Raw genomic sequence first — 24200 nt, 5'->3', positions numbered from 1 at the left:
GTGGCGGGGGGGTGGGAGGTTGGAGTACCAGGTGGTGGGTATTATAGAGGGCACGGCTTGCATGGAGCACTGGGAGTGGTGGAAAAACAATGATTACTGTTTTTCTGAAAATAAATAAATTGGAAAAAAAATAAGGCGGAAAAAAAATAAACAGATAGTTGATTGTTATGTATGAAAAAATTAAAGACTGAATGGTGTAGAAAGTTAAACTGTAGATCCTCTTTCATGAACTGATACAAAAATCATGATCTGAGTCATGTAGGGTCTTGAGCCCTGTTACTCACTTCTTTATCTTGAAACAAAAGATCCTTCTATGCAGAGACTGCCTTTCTGATCAAGAGCTTTCTTAGTGCCAGTTTTATGTCACTGTTCCTCAGACCATAGATGAAGGGGTTCAGCATGGGTGTGACCACTGTGTACATCACTGAAGCTATGGCAGTTGTCCTCGAGTTTTGAGAAGCTTCAGAACTAAAATATACCCCAAAGCCTGTACCAAAGAATAAAGAGACAACCAAGAGGTGAGACCCACATGTGGAAAATGCTTTATACTTGCCCCCAGAAGACGGAATTTTCAAAATAGAGGTTACAATTCTAGAGTAAGAGTAAAGGATACCAATTAGAGGAATAAAACCCCGAATTCCACTTGTAACATAAATTGCCAGGTTATTGAAGAAGGTGTCAGAACAAGCAAGGTGGATCACTTGATTAAGTTCACAAAAAAAGTGAGGGATTTCTAACGGCATACAAAAAGACAATTGCAAAACCAGTAAGTCATGTAATAGAGAGTCCAGAACACTCAACACCCAGCATGCCAGAAGAAGGCTGGCACAGAACTTGGGGTTCATGATAACCATGTAGTGCAGTGGGTGACAGATGGCCGCAAACCGGTCATAGGCCATCACTGTCAAAAGAAAGTTGTCTACTCCCACAAAAACCATGAAAAAGTATATCTGGCTGAGGCAGCCTGCATAGGTGATCACTTTGCTCTGTGTCTGGAGGTTCAGCAGCATCTTGGGGATGGTGGTGGAGGTGAAACAGATGTCTACAAAGGACAGGTTGGAGAGGAAGAAGTACATGGGCGTGTGGAGGTGGGAGTCTATGACAATGGCCAGGATGATGAGCAGGTTCCCACTGAAGGTGAGCAGGTACATGGACAGGAACTGCCACAGGAGCAGTGACTGCAGTTCTCCCTCCTCTGAAAGTCCCAGGAGGATAAATTCTGAAACAGCAGTTTGATTCCTTTGTTCCATGTAACTGCTGAAAACAGCTGGAACAGAGACAAGAGCATAACAAAGTCACAAACAGTGAGCACAGAATTAAAAGAAATGCTGTGACTGGTGTTCCTGGGGGGCTCAGTCCTTTGAGCAACCAACTCCTGATTTCAGCTTGGGTCATGATCTCCTGCTGGTGAATTCAAGCCCCACACTGGACTCTGCTGGGAGCAGAGGCTATGTCAGATGCTCCTCCTCCCCTTATCCTCCTCTGCCCATTTGTGTTCTCTCTCTCTCATCTATCTCTCAGGATGGCTGAGAGAGAGAGAGAGAGAGAAATGCTGAGATTTGTGAAATTTTTGTTTTTAAGTTGCTTCACTCATTAATTCTCATACATTACCTATCCATCTAGAATAATTAGCTAAAAATTTCAAGGACCTCAAAAGCCCATGTTTTCCATGTTACTGAAAAAATTAGCAGTCCTGAATTGAAGCATTTACCCAAAGCACAGCTGTCCTCTATAAATTTCCTGAGATGTTTTTTGTTCACTTAACAAATATTTTAACCAATTACCTTGTGGCAAGCACTGTTGAGAGCATTATAAATTAGTGATGTGTGTTTGACCTTAACAAGATTGAGTCTTGCATGTGTGCATCAGAGGGAGCAATAAAATATTAATGAGTGAGCAAATGACATTGCAAGTGGTGGTTTTCACTAATAAGTAAAATAATGCAAGACAGGGTAGTACAACACTACCTTTCCATTGTCTCTTCTCTGATAAGGGAACTTTGAGCAGGAAAGCTAAGGATAGTGGAGTCTTGAACCATGCACATAATTTTGAGAAAAACACATAAGGCAGAGAAAGAGCCTGTGCAAACAGCCTTAGACAAGAGCTCACTGAAACCGTAGGGCAACATCAAAGAGAAAGCTGTGAGCAGAGTAGGTAACACAAAAAGAACAGGTGCTGGATGTAGGAGAAGAGAGAGAATGTCAAAGTCTCCTACATCTTTGGAAACATTCTAAGGCAATGGACATTGTCATTCTATGTGTGTGTGTGTGTGTGTGTGTGTACATATATATGTATGTGTGTGTGTATATATGTGTGTATATACATATATGTACATGTACATTATATATTTTCTGTAATATATACGAATGGCAATATATTTACAAATGGAAAAAACTTCATTTCTCTATAATTCTTTCTCTTTCTCTCTCTATCCTCAGTCTATAGTTGGTCTATACTCTGCATTTTTTATTACCTAAGAGAGCTTCAGCTTGCTCTAAATGTTTAACCAGTGTGTACTCTAATGTTAAATTCTCTAGCCTCTACACACAGACACACACAGAGACACACAGACACACACACACACACACATGCAAGCACGCAAGCACAGAGTGCAGAGAAGGAGAAATACAGTGTTTTCAGGTATTGTAGTACTGTGTACCCCTTGTAGCTGAAGTACAACTGTATTAGAAAGCAGAGGAAAGGCTATACCATGAGCCACAGAGCTTCTTTCTCCTAGGAGGATTGCATTTTATAATTTCAACATTTCAATGGAGTAGTCATCCTTAAAGATCACGAGATCCACACAGAATTAGAAGGATGAACACCAATCCTTCTCAAACTCTTCCCAAACATTTCAAAGGGCAAACACTTCCTACTTTATTCCAAGAGGACAGTACTGCACTTACACTGAAGCCAAAGACATTGCAAGAAAAGAGGAGTACAGATCAACATTCCATGGGAATCTTTGACTAAATATTACAACTGAATACAGCAGCCTTTTCTTCATGCTGTATAAAAGGATTATGCATCATGACCAAGTGGGATGCATTCCTGGAAGGCAAGGATGGTTTAACTTATGAAAACCCCTCCCTGTAATACACCACAGTAACAGAATGAAGGATAAAAGGCAGGATTATCTCAACTGATGTAGAAAAAAATGACAAAATTCTGCATTATTTCATAATAGCAACATTGGAAAAATTAAGAACAAGAGGAAACTTCCTCAATGTGATATAGGTCACATATGAAAACCCACCTTCAATGTTATTCTTAATAGTGAGAGTCTGAAACAACCCTAAGATAAGAACAAGGCAAGAATGCCTGCTTTTATAACTTCTTTACACACAGCTTTCCAAATTACACGCAAAGCAATGAACCAGTGAAGAAGGAAGAAAGAAAGTTGAAAGAAAGAAAGAAAGAGGAAAAGGAGAAGATGACAGAGAAAAGGAGGGAGGGAGGAAGGAAGGAAGGTGAGAAAAGAGAAAGGAAAGGGAAGGAAAAGAAAGGAAAGAAAAGGGAAAGGAAGGAAAGGGAAGGCATGAAAATTACAAAGGAAGAAAAAATAAGATTTCTGTTCCTAAAGAAGGTGATTGTATTTTATAAAATAAAACATAATTAAAAACAAGAAAAACCATTATACTAATACATGGTTCAACAATGTTACAAATACAAATCAAACTCAACACACACAAAACAGATAATCGTGAGGAGAAGGAAATTTGGGTAAATTGGAAGGGGAGGTGAACCATGAGAGACTATGGACTCTGAAAAACAATCTGAGGGGTTTGAAGTGGCGGGGGGGGGGGTGGGAGGTTGGGGTACCAGGTGGTGGGTATTATAGAGGGTACGGCTTGCATGGAGCACTGGGTGTGGTGAAAAAATAATGAATACTTTTTTTCTGAAAATAAACAAATTGGAAAAAAAAAGACCTAAAATAAATGGAGCAGCACCTCCTTCATGGAAAAAAAAACAAAAACAAAAATAGAGAACAAAACAAAACAAAAAAACAGACAAATAATCGTGTCAAAAAAATGGAGAGAATACATGAATAGACACTTCTCCAATGAAGACACATAAAAAAAGTTCATCATCACTAGCCATTTTGATTCAAATCAAAACCACATTGAAATATTACCTTACACCAGTAAGAATGGCCAAGATTAACAAGACAGGAAACAACATGTGTTGGAGTGTCGGGGTGTCCGGGACCCCACAAGGCAGGCGGGACGGGATGGCGGCTGGCAATGAGCCAGTGCGGTCAGGCTTTAGAATAAACAAGCTTCATCCGAATGAGGAAGCAATCCTCATTGGACCGGGCGCCTGCATGCTCTCTGCGTGATCTCTGCATGCCCTGTATGCTTTAGTGCAGTGTCCATGCGCCTAACTCATGTACCCTGCTGTGATTGGCTGACCATGAACATATAACTGGGAGGGGCCGGGAGGACCGGAGAGGGTGAGCGGGGGCTGCAGCTGCAGCAGGACAGCGGGGGCTCCGGCTGGGGGCCACGTGCTGGGAACCTAGCGGGGCAGGCGTGCGCGGCACCCCCTGCCTGGCCGCCTGCACCTTGGGGATAGGCGGCCCACGCGCGACGGGTCCAGCAGCATGAGCAGCGGCTACAGCAGCCTGGAGAAAGGAAAGCGCGAGGAGCCGCCACCGCCACCGCCGCCAGCGCCACCGTGCCAGAGCCGAGGGGACCCGGGCCGCCGCCCCGCCGCGCCTCCTGCTCGCCGCTGGCTCCCTGTCCTTGGAGAGCACCCCAGGGCAAGCCCCACGCGGCCAGCAGGGAAGAAGCATCCTCCGGAGTGTAAGAAGCTAGCATGCAAGAATAAAAGAGCTCTCCTTAACTACCTGTCGTGTCTCTCTGCGGGCAGAGTGAACGCGATATTGGAGGGGATGTGGAGAAAGGGGAACCCTCTTCCACTGTTGGTGGGAATGCAAGTTGGTGCAGCCACTTTGGAGAACAGTGTGGAGATTCCTTCAGAAATTAAAAATGGAGCTTCCCTATGACATGCAATTGCACTACTGGGTATTTACCCCAAAGATACAGATATACTGAAAAGAAAGGCCATCTGTACCCCAATGTTCATAGCAGCAATGGCCATGGACGCCAAACTGTGCGAAGAACCAAGATACCCTTCAACCACGAATAAGTAAGGAATATGTGGTCCATATACACTATGGCATATTACGCCTCCATCAGAAAGGATGAATACCCAACATTTGTAGCAACATGGATGGGACTGGAAGAGACATGCTGAGTGAAATAAGAAAAGCAGATATAGTCAATTATCATATGGTTTCACTTATTTGTGGAGCATAAGGAATAACATGGAGGATATGGGGAAATGGAGAGGAGAAGGGAGTTGGGGGAAATTGAGGGGGAGATGAACCATGAGAGACTATGGACTCTAAAAAACAATCTGAGGGTCTTGACGGGGCGGGACGTGGGAGAAAGGGCTAGCCTGGTGGGTATGTATTGCATGAAGCACTGGGGGTGGTGCATAAACAATGAATGCTGGTACATTGAAAAGAAATTTTAAAAATAAGAAAATTTAAAAAAAATATACAAAATCCAGCATCCATTCCTGATTAAAACGCTTCAAAGTATAGGGATAGAGGGAACATTCCTGAACCTCATCAAATCTATCTATGAAAGACCCACAGCAAATATCATCCTCAATGGGACAAAGCTTGGAGCCTTCCCGTTGAAATCAGGAACATGACAAGGATGCCCACTCTCACCACTCTTGTTCAACATAGTATTAGAAGTCCTAGCAACAGCAATCAGACAACAAAGAAAAATAAAAGGTATCCAAATTGGCAATGAAAAAGTCAAACTCTCTCTATTCGCAGATGACATGATTCTTTATATGGAAAACCCAAAAGACTCGACCCCCAAACTACTAGAACTCAAACAACAATTCAGCAACGTGGCAGGATACAAAGTCAATGTGCAGAAATCAGTGGCTTTCTTATACACTAACAATGAAAATACAGAAAGGGAAATTAGAGAATCAATTCCACTTACTATAGCACCAAGAACCAGAAGATACCTGGGAATAAACCTAACCAAAGAGGTAAAGGATCTATATTTGAGGAACTACAGAACACTCATGAAAGAAATCAAAGAAGACACAAAAAGATGGAAGACCATTCCATGCTCTTGGATCGGAAGAATAAACATTCTTAAAATGTCTATACTGCCTAGAGCAATCAATACTTTTTTTTCCAATTTATTTATTTTCAGAAAAACAGTATTCATTATTTTTTCACCACATCCAGTGCTCCATGCAATCCGTGCCCTCTATAATACCCACCACCTGGCAATCTATACTTTTAATGCCATTCCAATCAAAATTCCACCGGTATTCTTCAAAAAGCTGGAGCAAATAATCCAAAAATTTGTATGGAATCAGAAGAGACCACGAATCACTAAGGAAATGTTGAAAAACAAAAATAAAACCGGGGGCATCATGTTACCTGATTTCAAGCTTTACTACAAAGCTGTGATCACCAAGACAGCATGGTACTGGCATAAAAACAGACACATAGACCAGTGGAACAGAGTAGAGGGCCCAGATATGGACCCTCAACTCTATAGTCAATTAATCTTTGACAAAACAGGAAAAAATATACAGTGGAAAAAGACAGTCTCTTCAATAAATGGTGCTGCGAAAACTGGGCAGCTATATGTAGAAGGAAGAAACTTGACCATTCTCTTACACCGTACACAAAGATCAACTCAAAATTGATAAAAGACTATGGACTCTGAAAAACAGTCTGAGGGGTTTGAAATGGCGGGGGGGTGGGAGGTTGGGGTACCAGGTGGTGGGTATTATAGAGGGCACGGCTTGCATGGAGCACTGGGTGTGGTGAAAAAATAATGAATACTGTTTTTCTGAAAATAAATAAATTGGAAAAAAAAGAAAAAAAAATTGATAAAAGACCTATTATGCCTCCACCAGAAAGGATGAATACCCAACTTTTGTAGCGACATGGATGGGACTGGAAGAGATTATGCTGAGTGAAATAAGTCAAGCAGAGAGAGTCAATTATCATATGGTTTCACTTATTTGTGGAGCATAACAAATAGCATGGAGGACAAGGGGTGTTAGAGAGGAGAAGGGAGTTGGGGTAAATTGGAAGGGGAGGTGAATCACGAGAGACTATGGACTCTGAAAAACAATCTGAGGGGTTTGAAGTGTCGGGGGTGTGGGAGGTTGGGGTACCAGGTGGTGGGTATTATAGAGGGCACGGCTTGCATGGGGCACTGGGTGTGGTGAAAAAATAATGAATACTGTTTTTCTGAAAATGAATGAATTGAAAAAAATTGAAAAAAAAAAAGAAATTACAAATAGATCTTCCCTATGACCCTGCAATTGCACTCCTGGGTATTTACCCCAAAGATACAGATGTCGTGAAAAGAAGGGCCATCTGTACCCCAATATTTATAGCAGCAATGGCCACGGTCGCCAAACTGTGGAAAGAACCAAGATGTCCTTCAACGGATGAATGGATAAGGAAGATGTGGTCCATATACACTATGGAGTATTATGCCTCCATCAGAAAGGACGAATACCCAACCTCTGTAGCAACATGGACGGACTGGAAGAGATTATGCTGAGTGAAATCAGTCAAGCAGAGGGAGTCAATTACCATATGGTTTCACTTATTTGTGGAGCATAACAAATAGCATGGAGGACAAGGGGAGATGGAGAGGAGAAGGGAGTTGAGGGAAATTGGAAGGGGAGGTGAACCATGAGAGGCTATGGACTCTGAAAAACAACCAGAGCATTTTGAAGGGACGGGGAGGTTGGAGAACCAGGTGGTGGGTACATATTGCATATAGCACTCTGTGTGGTGCAAAAACAATGAATACAATTATCATATGGTTTCACTTATTTGTGGAGCATAACAAATAGCATGGAGGACAAGGGGCGTTAGAGAGGAGTAGGGAATTTGGATAAATTGGAAGGGGAGGTGAACCATGAGAGACTATGGACTCTGAAAAACAATCTGAGGGGTTTGAAGTGGTGGGGGGGGGTGGGAGGTTGGGGGTACCAGGTGGTGGGTATTATAGAGGGCACGGCTTGCATGGAGCACTGGGTGTGGTGAAAAAATAATGAATAATGTTTTTTCTGAAAATAAATAAATTTTATAAAAAGATTGTATAAAGAAAATAAAAAAAGAAAAAAAACAATGAATACTGTTATGCTAAAAAAAAATAAATTAATTAAAAAAAATACAAATCATACACAGCAAACACAGAGGAGTGAGAAAATCCCAGGATGGAATGTTCCATGTGACAAAATAAAAAACAATCTAACTATATTACAATTGCATGAAGAAAATCTCAATGAAGCATGTGGGCAAAAATGCAGAAATATGTGATCTGGAGACTGAGTGGTGCCAGTGAAACTGGAGATGAAAGTGTACAGAACGATTCTACTATAGTTAATAGAGGTGTATCCCAGAAAGAACTGTTAACGATGCTGATACTCTACACATGTGAACTGAAACTGAACATATAAAGAAATGGAGAGTAAATCGTGGGCCGTTTGGTGTTGGAGTTTACATGTAAGCAAAGTGGAGAGGTTAGGATGATCCATGTGGCAATAAATGAGAGCTGGAGCCATCAGTATGAACTTGCTTCAGCTTAACAAAGTTACAGAGAGTTGTATATATCTATCCCTATCTCTATCTCTATCTCTATCATCTCTATCTCTATCTCTATCTGTGTGTGTGTGTGTGTGTGTGCACATATACACAGAGTATACACTCATATGTTTCCTCACCACATCAGATGTGGGTGTATAGAGACCCTGGCAGCAGCAAGCACACCTGGCACCCAGATCCTGGTGCTGATCCCATGATCCAATAAAATAAAACAGATCAATAAAATGAGTCCTTTCAGGAATCACTGATTCTAGTGCTCGGGGGGGTAAAATACAGGAAGCCGAACCTGAAGCTGAAGTTTCTTTTACTGTAAGACAGTAATGAAATATTACCCTAAAAAGCCAAGAATAGAGACATGCTAAAGAGAGATATTAGCTGACTGAAGGAGTTCTCTATTGCCAAAGCTGGAACAAATTGAGCAACAAAATGAAATAGTACTGGATTAAAACACAGACTATATTATCAATATCAAGGAGTGCACACCAGTGTAAATAAGTGGGAAAAAATGGAGAAGAGGCACACTAGAGGGCAGAAGAATACCAATGATGTGCATACATATTCCATTTTCTTTTTTTTCTTTTTTTTAATTTATTTTCAGCATAACAATATTCATTGTTTTTGCACCACACCCAGTGCTCTATGCAATCCGTTTTATTTTCAAGGAGGTGGAGGATAATTCCCACTACTTAGGAATGAGACTACACTTAGAAAAGTCCCTACAAGAGTACAGTATGGGAAAAAAAAGGGTTGGGGAAGTAACCACAGTAGAGAAATCTGGAAAACCCCATGCACCCAGCGAATCAGCAGCAACACCAATGGGGGTCAGTCATGTTGATAGTGTGTACCCTTGATATCATGAGATGAATATGGCAGTTTACCTCTCTGGTCTTCTTATCCCACATCCATAGTCCTAGCCTACTCAGAAAGAAAAGAAGAAGGAGGCAAGTCCATGAAAGATAATTTTATAGGACACCCACCTAGTACTCCTCAAAACTATCAATTACTTCAAGAACAAAGGAGACCTCAGAAAATTCACGTGTGTGGAAGCTCAGCAGATAAGAGGATTACACATAACATGTATAACAGATACAATGTAATGATAAGACCAGAAACTGGGAAGGGAGCTTGTGAGAACTCTCTGAACTATCACAGCAATTTGTTTTGTGTGTAAATGTACAACTGTTCAAAAACTAAAGTTGAATAAAACTTTAAATTATTAATGAAGAAAAAAAATTATTAATGAAATGCAAAACCTTTGGAAACACGGAACACTGACAACACCTTGGGCTCTATTACATGTTTTCTGTAAGCAGTATCACTGTTGTCAGGGACACTTCCACCCATAAAATAAGACTGATAACAAATTCATACTTTTTGAAAGCTCAATAAAATGATGACTATGATATGATAAGTCTAGAACTGTTTGTACTATTAACTAATACATAAAAATGATAAAGAGAAGATGTCTGGTACACTTTCTGGAAAAAACATAATAATGAATGAAAATCAGATGATTTTTTTGTATCCATGATGTCTACCCCCTCAGAGACCCATCATGTCTCCCATCTCAGGCTCATGGTGCTACTTCTACCCTCAATGTCCCTCTCACACTCTGAACACAGTAACAGTTTGATCTTTACATTAACCTATGTCAATTTTCCACAGAGCAGATCTATGCATGGATATCTCCTGACCTTTAAAACCTGCACTTATGCTTCACTACTTTCAGAATTATATTTCAACCCTGTAGCCAAAACACTTGATTTTTTCTTAACATATGATTTCCTACTAGGCCAGTTGCCTATTCACCCATTTTGCATATCCTGCTACTGATTGTTGGTCAGATCAGTAAGAAGTGTTTCTAATCATAGCAGCACAACTTCTAGTTCAACTAATCTCTAAATTTCCTCCTCTGCTGTTTCTTCCTGGATGGATCATACCCAATGTGCCCCTGGAGGGACCCAAACACCTCCTTCAATGGTCAGTTCCATTATAATCTTGTCTGTGAAGCCTTCACTAAGTCCCATAAAAAAGTTAACTTATGGGAAAAAAATATTCAAAGAAAAAGTCAACTTTTTGGATACTTTCACAGATTTCAATGCAACCTCACAATACCACATTTACTTATTTTTACATCTCTCACTTCGTTTACGCAGTGAGTACCTTGAGAGAAAAAACAACATCTTATTTGTTTCCACAATAAATGGTAGTGTTTACCATATGTTAAATACTGAAAAAAATGTTTGTTGAAAGACTACAATAACAAATGGCTGAATAATGATAAACAGTCACTCTCAAAAATGAAAGAACAAGCAATGAAGCAGAGGAAAGACTGTTGAGGAATGGAGTCTCTATGATTAAACATTACTCCAGAGAAGACAGATCAGAGAGAGGTGGCTTAGTGTAGCCAGGGTTTCTCTTCAGAATCAAAGCCTGAACAGGAAGGCCTTAGCTTTATTAACTCTCCTTAACTTATTGTCCCTGGAAGAGATTATGCTGAGTGAAATAAGTCAAGCAGAGAGAGTCAATTATCATATGGTTTCACTTATTTGTGGGGCATAACAAATAGCATGGAGGACAAGGGGCATTAGAGAGGAGAAGGGAATTTGGGTAAATTGGAAGGGGAGGTGAACCATGAGAGACTATGGACTCTGAAAAACAATCTGAGGGGTTTGAAGTGGCAGGGGGGTGGGAGGTTGGGGTACCAGGTGGTGGGTATTATAGAGGGCACGGCTTGCATGGAGCACTGGGTGTGGTGAAAAAATAATGAATAATGTTTTTCTGAAAATAAATAAATTGGAAACAAAAAACAAAAACAAAAAAAAAACTTATTGTCCCTGTCAATACCCCAACAATAATCACCAACAAAAGGGGTCCTTCCCACCATACCACATGTCCCCAGAACTTGTGACTCACCCAGATGTTATCACAGAACAGTATGAGATCACAGAACCATATTCTCCCATGGATGATTGATGAGGTTGGAAGTTATGCCCCCAGGAAAGGAAGAGACACGGTCCTATTCATGAAGGCTTTGGAAGGCACAGTTATGTGTTTGTATCACCTGATATTAGAAAAGATGAAGGCAGTGGGTGCAGCAGAGACATTTTCAATTTCTGTGGCTATAGAGGCTGAATTCCCAGGAGTCTCATTAATGAAATAGTCTTTTGTCTCACTTCCCATTGAAAGACTTGGTCAGAAACACAGAATGCAAACTAGTCCCAGTGTTGGTATTAGGACACCGCCTGGGCATTCCATGATCATCTCTTATCCCATTAAACTCTTTGATCTCACAAGGAAGTCCTCTCCCTGTAGAGGGTCTCACTAAGCCAGAGTACCCCATAATGAATATGCAACTCTTTATTTGGAAGAGAGATTCCATGTTCCCTAAATCTCTTCTTTCTCTCATCTGGACCCTCTTCTGTTGGCTCATGATCATAGATACCCCAGCCCCCACAATGCTTTTCCTGTTCTGCACCTCTTTCTCCTTCATTGTACACAGTGTCTGTTTAACATGGCTCGACCATTAGCCTCTTTGGGCATCTTGCAAACACTTGCACAGCAGGGGTGGATACAGTAGGTACTAAGGTACATCCTGGGGATTAAGAAAAGTGTAAGATATGGCTCACAGTTCAAACAGGGCAAGAGACTGAACAACAAATGAATGTACTAACCTGAAATGGCCCTGACACCTGATGAAGAGAACACCAACATAATCAACTCTTCCAGGGGCAATGAATGAAGGCTTCCCAAACAAGCTTATAATTGTCCTGTGTCTTGATGTCAGGGAAAGGGGTAAGAGCACTCCAAGAAGGGGTATCAGGGCAGTCAATGTGACAGTTAGACTGTTAAGGTACATTCAAGGTATTTTCTGTACTTCATACTTGCTGACCAGTAATAAGGGGCTAAGGATGATAATTGAAACCTGCCCCTGGGCAGTGAGACAGCATTCAGATAGCAGAGATGCTTCTTGTATTTTGGCTACAGGCTGATGTTTTTTATGAAAATAGTTGAGTGTCAGTGCAGATTTCGTGATGGCATGTCCAGGATCAAGCTCACCCTGTGGAAAAGTCATCCTGTGACAATGTTATGCATACACTCTTGCTACTATAATACTCAAAGAAAACTGAAAAAGTATAGACTGATAAAATAGAGAAAGAATGGACACTTTTACAAGGCCAAAAACAACAACAGCAACAACATAAAATAGTATGCAAGTTTTCCACATAGATGGAGCTAAAGGTATAGTACTGAGTGAAATAAGTCAGTCTGAAAAAGACCAATACCATTTGATGCCAATCATATGTGGAATTGAAGAAACGAAATGTATGAACAAACCAGGAAAAAAGAGACAAGAAAACACAGACTCTTAAATACAGAAAAGAAAATGGTGATTGCCAAAGGGGAGGTGGGTGAGGAGATGGATGAGATAAATAAAGAGGATTAAAACTACACCTATCTTCATGAACACTGAAAAGTATACACAATTGTTGGATCATTGTGTTATACACCTGAAGCTAATATAACAATATATGTTATTATACTTTCATAAAAAATAATCCCGGGGAGAGGGGGAAACCTGATTTTCAGAGTTACCACATTTTACTTTTAAACCAATCTGTTTTAATAACAACAACACAAACAGAAACAGAAATCACTGGGCCAGGAGAAAGCCCATATATATAAACTCTCATGTATATGATTGAATGATTTTTTATATTGCCAGGACAGTTCGATGGTAACTGGACAGCCATTCCAAGAAATAGTGATGGGAAACCAAGATTTCCATCTGCAAAATCTTGAAGGTGACCTTTCTGCCCATGATCTACAAACATGACTCCAAATGGATCACAGATCTAACCACAAGAAATAACACTGTAAGTACATAGAAGGAAACACAAAAGTACATCTTTATGATACTGGATTTGACCAAGATTTCCAGTATATAATACCAAGGACACGGGCAACCAGAGAAAAAAGTACTTCCATAAGTTCAAACTATGTGTGCATTGAAAGGCACTATTTCCCGAGTGAAAAGGCAAGCCACAAAGAAAAAATTGGCAAACCACATACTTGATGACAAATTAATATCCAAAACATGTACAAAAATTCAATAGCAAAACACCCAAACAGTTCATTTTTTTACTTTATTTTATTGTTTTTTATTATGGTAAAACAGATATCATAAAATTTAGATCTTAACCATCTCTAACTGTACAGCCCAGCAGTATTAACAACAGAGCTCCAGAACTTTTCCATCTTGCAAAGCTGAAATTCTGTACACATTGAACAATGCCCATTCCCCCTTCCCTTGGTTTAAGGCAACAACTGTTCTCATTTCTATTTCTAAAAGTGGTGACTTTAGAGACTTCATATACATGAAATAATGTAATTATGTGTCTTGTCTGCTTTTCTTAATTTTTTATTTCCTTTCAGTGTACCAGAATTCATTGTTTATATACCACACCCAGTGTTCCATGCTATACCTGCCCTCCATAATACCCACCACCAGGCTCACCCAACCTCACACCCTCCGCCCCCTCAAAAGAAAAGCAAAAATGGAGGTGAACCATGAGAGACTATGGACTCTGAAAAACAATCTGAGGGTTTTGAAGGGGCGGGGGGTGGGAGGTCGGGGTACCAGGTGGTGTGTATTATAGAGGGCACGGATTGCACGGAGCACTGGGTGTGGTGCAAAAATAATGAGTACTGTTATGCTGAAAATAAAAAATAAATTTAAAAAAAATTAAAAAAAAAGAAAAGCAAAAATGAACTTTTGGCACTTCATCAAGATCAAAACCTTCTGCACAGCAAAGAAAACAGTCAACAAAACAAAGAGGCCTCCCATGGAATGGGAGAAGATATTCAGAAATGACGCTAAAAAAAGTATTTTTAAAAAACGAAAGAATAACTGTTGGCAATGATTTGGTGAAAAAGAAACTCTCTTGCACTGTTGGTGGGAATGCAAACAGGTGAAACCAATATGGAAAACAGTATGGAGGCTCCTCAAAAGTTAAATTAGAACTATTTTATGATCCAGTAAACACACTTCTGGGTGAGTAACTACCCCCAAAATTCAAAGGATTACATTTTTCCAGCAGCTTTATTTACAGTAGCTAAGCCATAGAAGCAAACCAAGAATCTATGAACAGATGAATGGTTAAAGAAGATATTATATAATTATACTTATAATAGAATATTACTCAGTCATAAAAAAGAATGAAATCTTCCTATTTGTAATGCATGGACAGAGCTACCGAATGCAAAGCTACGTGAAATAAGTCAGTCATAGAAAGACAAATACCACATGATTTCACTCATATGAAGAAGTTAAGAAACAAAACAAATGAGCATAGGAAAAAGAGAGAAAAAAAAACTTGAAACAGACTCTTTAGAGAACAAACTGATGGTTACCTGAGAGGAAATAGGGGTCATGGGTGAAATAGGTGATGGGGATTATGGAATGCACTGCCCCTGACCAACACTGGATGATCTATGGAGGTAGTGAATCACTATATTGTACAACTGAATCTAACATTACACTATATGTTAACTACACCAGAATCAAAACTTAAAATAATTTAAAATATAAAATTAATGGTGAAAAAAAAACAGGCAATGGACTCAAATAGGTATTTCTCCAAAGAAGATATGGAACTGATATTTAACACAAAAATGATGTGCAACATCATTAATTATTGGGGAATGTAAACCAAAACCGTAATGTAATACCACTTCACAAAGAGACACTTCTCCAAAGCAGATATAGGAATCAATACTTAGTATATGAAAGATGGGTAACATAAATATCTTTAGGGAAATGCAAACCAAAACCATAATATAGCCCCACTTCACACACACTAGGATGGCTATTTTCAATTAGCAATAATCGCGCCTCGGATAAACCTCATTGGCTACGATACTGCCACTGCGCAAAGCTATTTTCAAAGATAAAACAGAAAATAAGAGTTTGTGAGGATATGGGGAAATTGGAGCCTGGTGATGTTTTGCTGATGAGAATTTTAAAAGTGGCACAGCTTCTGTGGGAAACTGTGTGCCAGTTCCTCAAAAACTGAAACACGGAATTATCATATGATCCAGTAGTTTCACCAGTGAGTATATGCCTACTTATATGCCCCCTAAGAATTTGTAGCAGTGACTATAACAGATATTTGGACACCACTTGTCATAAAGCTTTATTTACAGTAGCCAAAATGTGGACACAACCCCAATCTCCATCAACAAAATCACAGATGAATAAAGCACAGTGACCACAGACAGTGGAATACCATTTGTCATTCATTCTATTCTCTAAAAAGAATAGAATTCTGGCACAGGCTATGACATAGATGAACCTCACCAACGCTATGCTAAGTGAAAGCAGCCAAACACAAAAGGACAAATAATATACAGTTCCATCTATATGAGGCACCTACAGGACCCACTTTTAGAGAGAGAAGGTAAGATGGTGGGAGCCAGGGGCTGGTCAGAGGGGCAATGGAGAGTTAGTGTTCCATGGGAACAAAAGGTTCAGTTTGAGATGATGAGAAAGTTCTGGAGATGGATAGGGACTGTGGTTGCTCAATGGGGAGAAAATCTTTGATGCCACATAACTGAATGCTTCAAAATGTTCAAAATAATAAATTTTACATATTTTTTACCATGACAAAAAAGGGATGAAAAAATTGGCATACTCTAAGAATGTCAATGCCATAAATAGTTTTATATGAGGTAGAGGAAGACAAGGGTGTTGTGATGTGATGAACCTATGTTATGTGATTCAACACCTCAATCCCAAAGTATACCCAAAATAAGGGTTCAGAGGTCATAAAATAAGGTCATTGAGAAATGACTTGGTGAGGCTGTAATGGCCTCCTTTACAAGCTCTACAGAACTTCTCCCCTGCAGTATAGGTGCCATGAACATGCTTAAATTGAGATGGATTTGTCCTGTGGTCAGCCCATCCTGAACTGGGGGATGTCAACAGAAAATGTCAACAGCCCACAACCATCTGAGGTTTGATATTCATAGTTCATATAAGAATTCATCATTCTCATCTAAACTGTGAGAGCCATGGGGATTTCTCAAAATGGAAAATTATTCATGGTGTCTCCATAAAACAAAAACGATGGGCAGCTTACTAAGGGCTCATCCAATTTATGTAACTCAGGAAAACAAAACAAAACAAAAATCCCTTTAAGAATCAATGAAACAAGATGGGATAGGGAGGGAGACAAACCATAAGTGACTCTTAATCTCACGAAACAAACTGTGGGTTGCTGGGGGGAGGGGGGTTGGGAGAAGGGGGGTAGGGTTATGGACATTGGGGAGGGTATGTGCTTTTGGGTAAATTGGAAGGGGAGATGAACCATGAGAGACTATGGACTCTGAAAAACAATCTGAGGGGTTTGAAGTGGTGGGGGGGTGGGAGGTTGGGGTACCAGGTGGTGGGTATTATAGAGGGCACAGCTTGCATGGAGCACTGGGTGTGGTGAAAAAATAATGAATACTGTTTTTCTGAAAATAAATAAATTGAAAGAAAAAAAAATAATAATCCAACTAAAAAAAAAATCATGAATAAAAGAGTGACCGTATCACTGCTCTGATAGGTGATAATCTCTATTTCACTCTCCGACCTGAGATCAATCACTGACCCATATCTTCAATTGATGCAACCAGTTTCCCCTGAGTGAAGATTGTAAAACAGCAATGAATGCAATACTTTTTCCTCCAAACCAAACCCAAAGACTCTAAGGTGATGTTGCTGGCCAGGTTACTATGGCCCATTAGGACTGTGATTGGAATTTAAAATTGGTAACTTAAAATTGGGAAAGATACGGGGCATCTGGATGGCACAGTCTGATAGGCAACTGACTCTTGATTTTGTCCTAGGTCATCATCTGTGGGTGGTGAGATCAAGCTCTGCAAATGGCTTCTCATTCAACCTGGAGTCTGGTTGAGATTTTCTCCCTCTCCCTCTACTCCCCCCCACTCATACTATTTCTCTCTCTCTCTCTCTGAAATATAAATAGATGATAGATAGATAGATAGATAGATAGATGATAGATAGATAGATAGATAGATAGATAGATATTTTAAGAAAACTTTTTTAAGAAAATAGACCACAAAAGTTGGGTATTCATCAGACTCTTAAAGTCAGAAGACCAACTAAGGGCTGCTGGAGAGGATATGGGGAATGGATGTGCTAAATGGGTGATTGGGATTGAGGAGGGCATTTGTTGTGATGAGCACTGGATCTTGTCAGTAAGTGATAAATTACTGAATTCTATTCCTGAACCTAATATTACACTATCTGTTAACTAACTGGAATTTTTTTTAACTTCAAACTGAAAAAAATAAACAGATAGTTGATTGCTCTGTATGAAAAAATTAAACTACAGAATAGTGTAGAAAGATAAATTGTAGATCATCTTTCATGAACTGATACAAAAATCATGATTTGGGTCATCTAGGGTCTTGAGACCTTTTACTCACATCTTTATCTTGAAACACAGGATCCTTCTATGCAGAGACAATCTTTTTGCTCAAGAACTTTCTTAGTGCCAGCTTTATGTCTCTGTTCCTCAGACCATAGATGAAGGGATTCAGCATGGGTGTGACCACTGTGTACATCACTGAAGCTATGGCAGTTGTCCTCGAGTTTTGAGAAGCTGCAGAACTAAAATACACCCCAAAGCCTGTACCATAGAATAAAGAGACAACCAAAAGGTGAGACCCACACGTGGAAAATGCTTTATACTTGCCCCCAGAAGATGGAATTTTCAAAATAGTGGTTACAATTCTAGAGTAAGAGTAAAGGATACCAATGAGTGGAATAAAACCCAGAAGTCCACTTGTAAGATAAATTGCCAGGTTATTGAAGAAGGTGTCAGAACAAGCAAGGTGGATCACCTGATTAAGTTCACAAAAAAAGTGAGGGATTTCTAACGGCATACAAAAGGACAATTGCAAAACCAGTAACTCATGTAATAGAGAGTCCAGAACACTCAACACCCAGCATGCCAGAAGAAGGCTGGCACAGAACTTGGGGTTCATGATAACCATGTAGTGCAGTGGGTGACAGATGGCCGCAAACCGGTCATAGGCCATCACTGTCAAAAGAAAGTTATCTACTCCCGCAAAAAGCATGAAAAAATACATCTGGCTGAGGCAGTCTGCATAGGTGATCACTTTGCCCTGTGTCTGGATGTTCAGCAGCATCTTGGGGACGGTGGTTGAGGTGAAACAGATGTCTACAAAGGACAGGTTGGAGAGGAAGAAGTACATGGGTGTGTGGAGGCGGGAGTCTGTGACAATGGCCAGGATGATGAGCAGGTTCCCACTGAAGGTGAGCAGGTACATGGACAGAAACTGCCACAGGAGCAGTGGCTGCAGTTCTCCCTCCTCTGAAAGTCCCAGGAGGATAAATTCTGAAACAGCAGTTTGATTCCTTTGTTTCATGTAACTGCTGAAAACAGCTGGAACAGAGACAAGAGCATAACAAAGTCACAAGCAGTGAGAACAGAATTAAAAGAAATGCTGTGACTGGGGTTCCTGGGGGGCCCAGTCATTTCAGCAACCAACTCTTGATTTCAGCTCAGGTCATGATCTCCTGGTGGTGAGTTCAAATCCCGAATTGGACTCTCTGCAGTGACAGGAGTCTGCCTCAAATTCTCTCATGTCCCCTCTACCCTCCCGTGCTTGTCCTCTCTCTCTCTCTCTCTCTCTCTCTCTCTCTCTAAACTAAATGAATAAATAAGAAAGAAAGAAAGAAAGAAAGAAAGAAAGAGAGAGAGAGAGAGAAGAAAGAAAGAAATCCAAGAAAGAAAGAAGGAAAAGAAAAAAAGAAAGTCTGTTATTTGTGCAGTGAAATTGGCTTTTTCAACATGCTTAGTTCATTAATGCTTACACATTACCTATAAATCTAGAAAAATTACCTAAGAATATCAAGGATCTCAAAAACTCCATATTTTTCATGATGCTGAAAATAATTGCAGTCCTAGTCCTGAATCAAAACATTTACCCAAAGCAATATTGTGCTTTATAAATTTCCTGAGATTTTTTTGTTTACTTGAGAAATATTTTAACCAATTATCTTGTGGCAAGCATTGTGAAAGCATTACGAAGTAGTGATACGTGTATGACCTTCACCAGATTGTGTCTAAGATATGTGTGTGCCAGAGAGAGCAATAAAATATTAACGAAAGAGCAAATGATGTTTCAAGAGGTGGTTTTCAACTAAAATAAAAGAGTGATACCAAATCCATAGTTTTTGAGAATTCAATAAAATAATGGCTATAATATGTCTGTCATTGTTTGTAGTATTAATTATCTCATAGATGTGATTAAAAGAAGATGACTAACATAGTTTCTAGTAAACACTTAATAATGAATGAAAATATTCATCTTATTTTTTAAATTTATTTATTTAAATTTTTGTCAGTTAACATACAGTGCAATATTGGTTTCTGGAATAGAATTCAGTGATTCATCACTTACATAAGACACTCAATGCTGATCCCACCAAGATCCTTCCTTACTACCCATCACTAATCTAGCACATCCCCTCACCCCCCCACCCACCCACTTGCCTCCATTCATCAACCCTGTTTGTCCTCCACCATCAAGACTCTTTTATGGCTTGTTTTTTTCTCTCCTTTTTTTCTTTTGTCCTTTCCCATTGTTCAGTGACTTTCTTTCTTAAATTCCACAAATGAGGAGATCATATATTTATTTTTCTCTGACTGATTTATTTCACTTAGCATAATACGCTCTAGTGCCACCCATATAATTGCAAATGGCAGTGATGACCAAACTGTAGTCCAGATGTCCATCTACTGATTAATGGATAAAGAGGATGTGTTATATACATATAATAAAATATTATTCATCTGAATTTTTGTATCTATGATGTCCATCCCTCAGAGACCCATCACTTGCCTCCCATCTCATGCTCATGGTGCTACTTCTATCCCTCAATGTCCCCCTCACACTCTGAACACAGCAATAGTTTATTCTTCACATTAACCTGTGCCATTTTCCATAGAGCAGACCTGTGCATAGCTACCCCCTGACATTTAAAACATGCACTTATGCCTCACTAATTTCAGAATTAAATTTCAATTCTTTAGTCAAAATACCTGATTCTTAACATACTGTTTCCTACCAGGCCAGGTTCATGTTGGTTCATTTTGCATACCCTGCTACTGATCTACTGATTGTTGGTCAGATCACTAATAAGTGTTTCTTTTCTTTTCTTTTCTTTTTTGCATTATATACATCAGTATTTTATTTTTAAAAATTTATTTTATTTTATTTTATTCTTTCAGTGTTCCAAGATTCATTGTTTATGCACTACACCCAGTACTCCATTCAATATGTGCCCTCCTTAATACCCACCACCAGGGAGAGTAAATTATCATATGGTTTTACTGACTTGTGGAGCATAAGTAATAACATGAAGGACATTGGGAGAAGGAGGGGAGAAGTGAGTTGGGGGAAATAGGAGGGGGAGATGAACCATGAAAGACTGTAGACGCTGAGTTTGGTGATGAGGTAAGAAGTGTTTCTAATCATAGAAGCACAACTTCTAGTTTAATTAGTCTCTAAATTTCCTCCTCTGCTTTTCCTTCCTGGACTGATCAAAACCATTATCCCCCCGGAAGAACTCCAACAGCTCCTTCAAGCCTCAGTTCCATTATAATCTTGTCTGTGGATTTTACTAACTCCCCTGAAAGAGTCAAATTTTTGAAGGCAGTTAAAAATAAATTAAAGAGTCAACTTTTCTGGATACTTCTACAAATTTCCATGCAACATCATGATGTCACATTTATTTATTTTTGCATCTCTCACTTCATTTACACAGTGAGTACCTTGAGAGAAGAAACAATGTCTTAGTCATTAATTTATTCCCAGAATAAACCTTAGTGTCAACATTTATTAATTGCTGAAAAAATGTTTTTTAAATAACTGCAATACAAATGGTTGAATAACAATAAACAGATGCTCTCAACAATGAAAGAACAATCAATGAAAAAAGAGGAAAGACTATTGAGGAACGACATCCCTGTCATTAAGCACTACTCTGGAGAAGACTGATCTGGGAAAGATGGCTTAGTGTATTAAGACTGGGTGTGGTGAAAAAAATAATGAATAATGTTTTTCTGAAAATAAATAAATTGAAAAAAAAGAGTTTTGTCACAGAATCAAAGCCTTAATAAACAGGATCTGGCATCACTAAACCCTCCTTTACTTACTGTCCTCTTGGTGCCCCTAAAATAGCAATGGTTTGAAATGGTCCCTCCCACCATAAAACATGTGGCTCACCCAGGGATATCACAGAACACTGTGAGATCACTGACCCAGTTTCTGCCATGGATGATTGCTGAGGTTGGAAGTTATGGCCCCAGGAAAGGAAGAGACATGGCCCCACTCATGAAGGCTCTGGAAGACACAGTTATGTGTTCATTTCACCTGAGATTAGAAGAGACATATTCAGTGGGTGAGCAGAGGTATTTTAAATTTTTGGCTGTAGGGGTGAATTCCCATGAGTCTCATTAATGAAATATTCTTTTGTCTCACTTCCCTTCAGAGACTTGGTGCTCTGAAGCTAGGAGAGAAACACAGAATGCAGCTAGTCCCAGAGTTGGTACTGGGACACAGCCTGGGCATTCCATGATTGCCTCTTATCTCATTAAATATTTTATCCCACAAGGAGTTCTCCTTTCAATAAGAATCACACTAATAAGGCAAACTACACTGTAATTCTGATTTGAAGGAGAGATTCCTTGAGTCTTCAATATTTTCTTTCTCCCATCCAGACACTCTTCTATTGCCTCGTGATCATAGATCCACCAGCCACCACAGTGCTTCTCCTGTTGTCTTGCTCCTCCTTCCTCCTTCATTGTACAAAATGTCTATTTGACATCACTCAACCATTTATTTCTTTGGGCATCTTACAAACACTTAAGTAGCAGTTATGATATGGTACTAAACTATGCACTAAACTATGTCCTGGGAATGAAGAAAAGTATAAGACAAGATTCCTTCTCTTGAGGAGTTCACAGTTGAATGGGTGATAGAGGAGATAGATATAGGGCATTAGGACTACAATTATCTCAATGAGCACTGAACAATGTATAGAATTGATGAATCATTACATTGCACACCTGAAGCTAAAATAAGACTGTATGTAGATTATATTCAACAAAAAAAAAATCCTAGGGAGGGTGAAATACGACTTTCAGAGTTACCACACTATCATTATTAAATGATCTGTTTTCAACAACAACAACATGAGTAGAAATACAAATCATTGCTGCTATAAACATTGGGGTACAGATGGCCCTTCTTTCCACTACATCGGTATCTTTGGGGTAAATACCCAGTAGTGCAATTGCATGTCATAGGGAAGTTCTATTTTTAATTTCTTGATGAATCTCCAGATTGTTCTCCAAAGAGGCTGCACCAACTTGCATTCCCACCAACAGTGGAAGAGGATTCCCCTTTCTCCACATCCCCTCCAACACATGTTGTTTCCTGTCTTGCTAATTTTGGCCATTCTAACTAGTGTAAGGTGATATCTCAATGTAGTTTTAATTTGAATCTCCCTGATGGCTGGTGATGATAAACATTTTTTCATGTGTCTGATAGCCATTTGTATGTCTTTTTTTTTCCCCAATTTATTTATTTTCAGAAAAACAGTATTCATTATTTTTTCACCACACCCAGTGCTCCATGCAAGCTGTGCCCTCTATAATACCCACCACCTGGTACCCCAACCTCCCACCCCCCCGCCACTTCAAACCCCTCAGACTGTTTTTCAGAGTCCATAGTCTCTCATGGTCTTGATTGGAGAAGTGTCTGTCCATATATTCTGCCCAATTTTTAAATTTAAATTTATATATTTTCAGCATAACAGTATTCATTATTTTTTCACCACACCCAGTGCTCCATGCAATCCGTGCCCTCCATAATACCCACCACCTGGTACCCCAACCTCCCACCCCCCCCGCCACTTCAAACCTCTCAGATTGTTTTTCAGAGTCCATACTCTCTCATGATTCACCTCCCCTTCCAATTTCCCCCAACTCCCTTCTCCTCTCTAACTCCCCATGTCCTCCAAGCTATTTGATATGCTCCACAAATAAGTGAAACCATATGATAATTGACTCTCTCTGCTTGACTTATGTCACTCAGCATAATCTCTTCCAGTCCCGTCCATGTCGCTACAAAAGTTGGGTATTGGGGGAGGAGTCAAGATGGCGGAGAAGTAGCAGGCTGAGACTACTTCAGCTAGCAGGAGATCAGCTAGAGAGCTTATCTAAAGATTGCAAACACCTGCAAATGCATCGGCAGATCAAAGAGGAAGGGAAGAAGAACAGCAATTCTAGAAACAGAAAAACAACCACTTTCTGAAATGTAGGACTGGCAGAGAAGTGAATCCAAAGCAACGGGAAGATAGACCCCGGGGGGGGGGGGCTCCCGGCAAGCGGCAGAACAACGGAGCACAAAATCAGGACTT

General features: G+C 39.8%; 2 protein-coding genes and 1 non-coding gene across 3 annotated transcripts; all 3 read right to left on the bottom strand.

Annotated features, from left to right (window-relative positions):
* Window positions 1-311: 311 nt before the first annotated feature.
* LOC122910210 (olfactory receptor 7A10-like) lies at window positions 312-1250 on the bottom strand. The gene has a single exon (XM_044254872.1). The coding sequence runs from the start codon at window positions 1248-1250 to the stop codon at window positions 312-314; it is 939 nt and encodes a 312-aa protein (XP_044110807.1).
* A 14226-nt stretch (window positions 1251-15476) lies between these two features.
* On the bottom strand, window positions 15477-15617 carry LOC122910885. The gene has a single exon (XR_006385287.1). It is a non-coding gene; the product is annotated as a U4 spliceosomal RNA (small nuclear RNA).
* Window positions 15618-18199: 2582 nt separating this feature from the next.
* LOC122910208 (olfactory receptor 7A10-like) lies at window positions 18200-19148 on the bottom strand. The gene has a single exon (XM_044254871.1). It carries the CDS (start codon window positions 19136-19138, stop codon window positions 18200-18202), a length of 939 nt encoding a protein of 312 aa, XP_044110806.1. The 5' UTR covers window positions 19139-19148.
* Window positions 19149-24200: the final 5052 nt, after the last annotated feature.

Source organism: Neovison vison, chromosome 6, assembly GCF_020171115.1.
Source record: "Neovison vison isolate M4711 chromosome 6, ASM_NN_V1, whole genome shotgun sequence".
Taxonomy (NCBI): Eukaryota; Metazoa; Chordata; class Mammalia; order Carnivora; family Mustelidae; genus Neogale; species Neogale vison.
Note: the sequence above shows the minus strand (reverse complement) of the source record. Positions and strands in the feature narration are given on the sequence as shown.

Bases quoted from the DNA above. Each gene is read 5' to 3' on its own strand.
- LOC122910208 (XM_044254871.1), bottom strand. From the start codon at position 19,138: ATGAAACAAAGGAATCAAACTGCTGTTTCAGAATTTATCCTCCTGGGA.
- LOC122910210 (XM_044254872.1), bottom strand. From the start codon at position 1,250: ATGGAACAAAGGAATCAAACTGCTGTTTCAGAATTTATCCTCCTGGGA.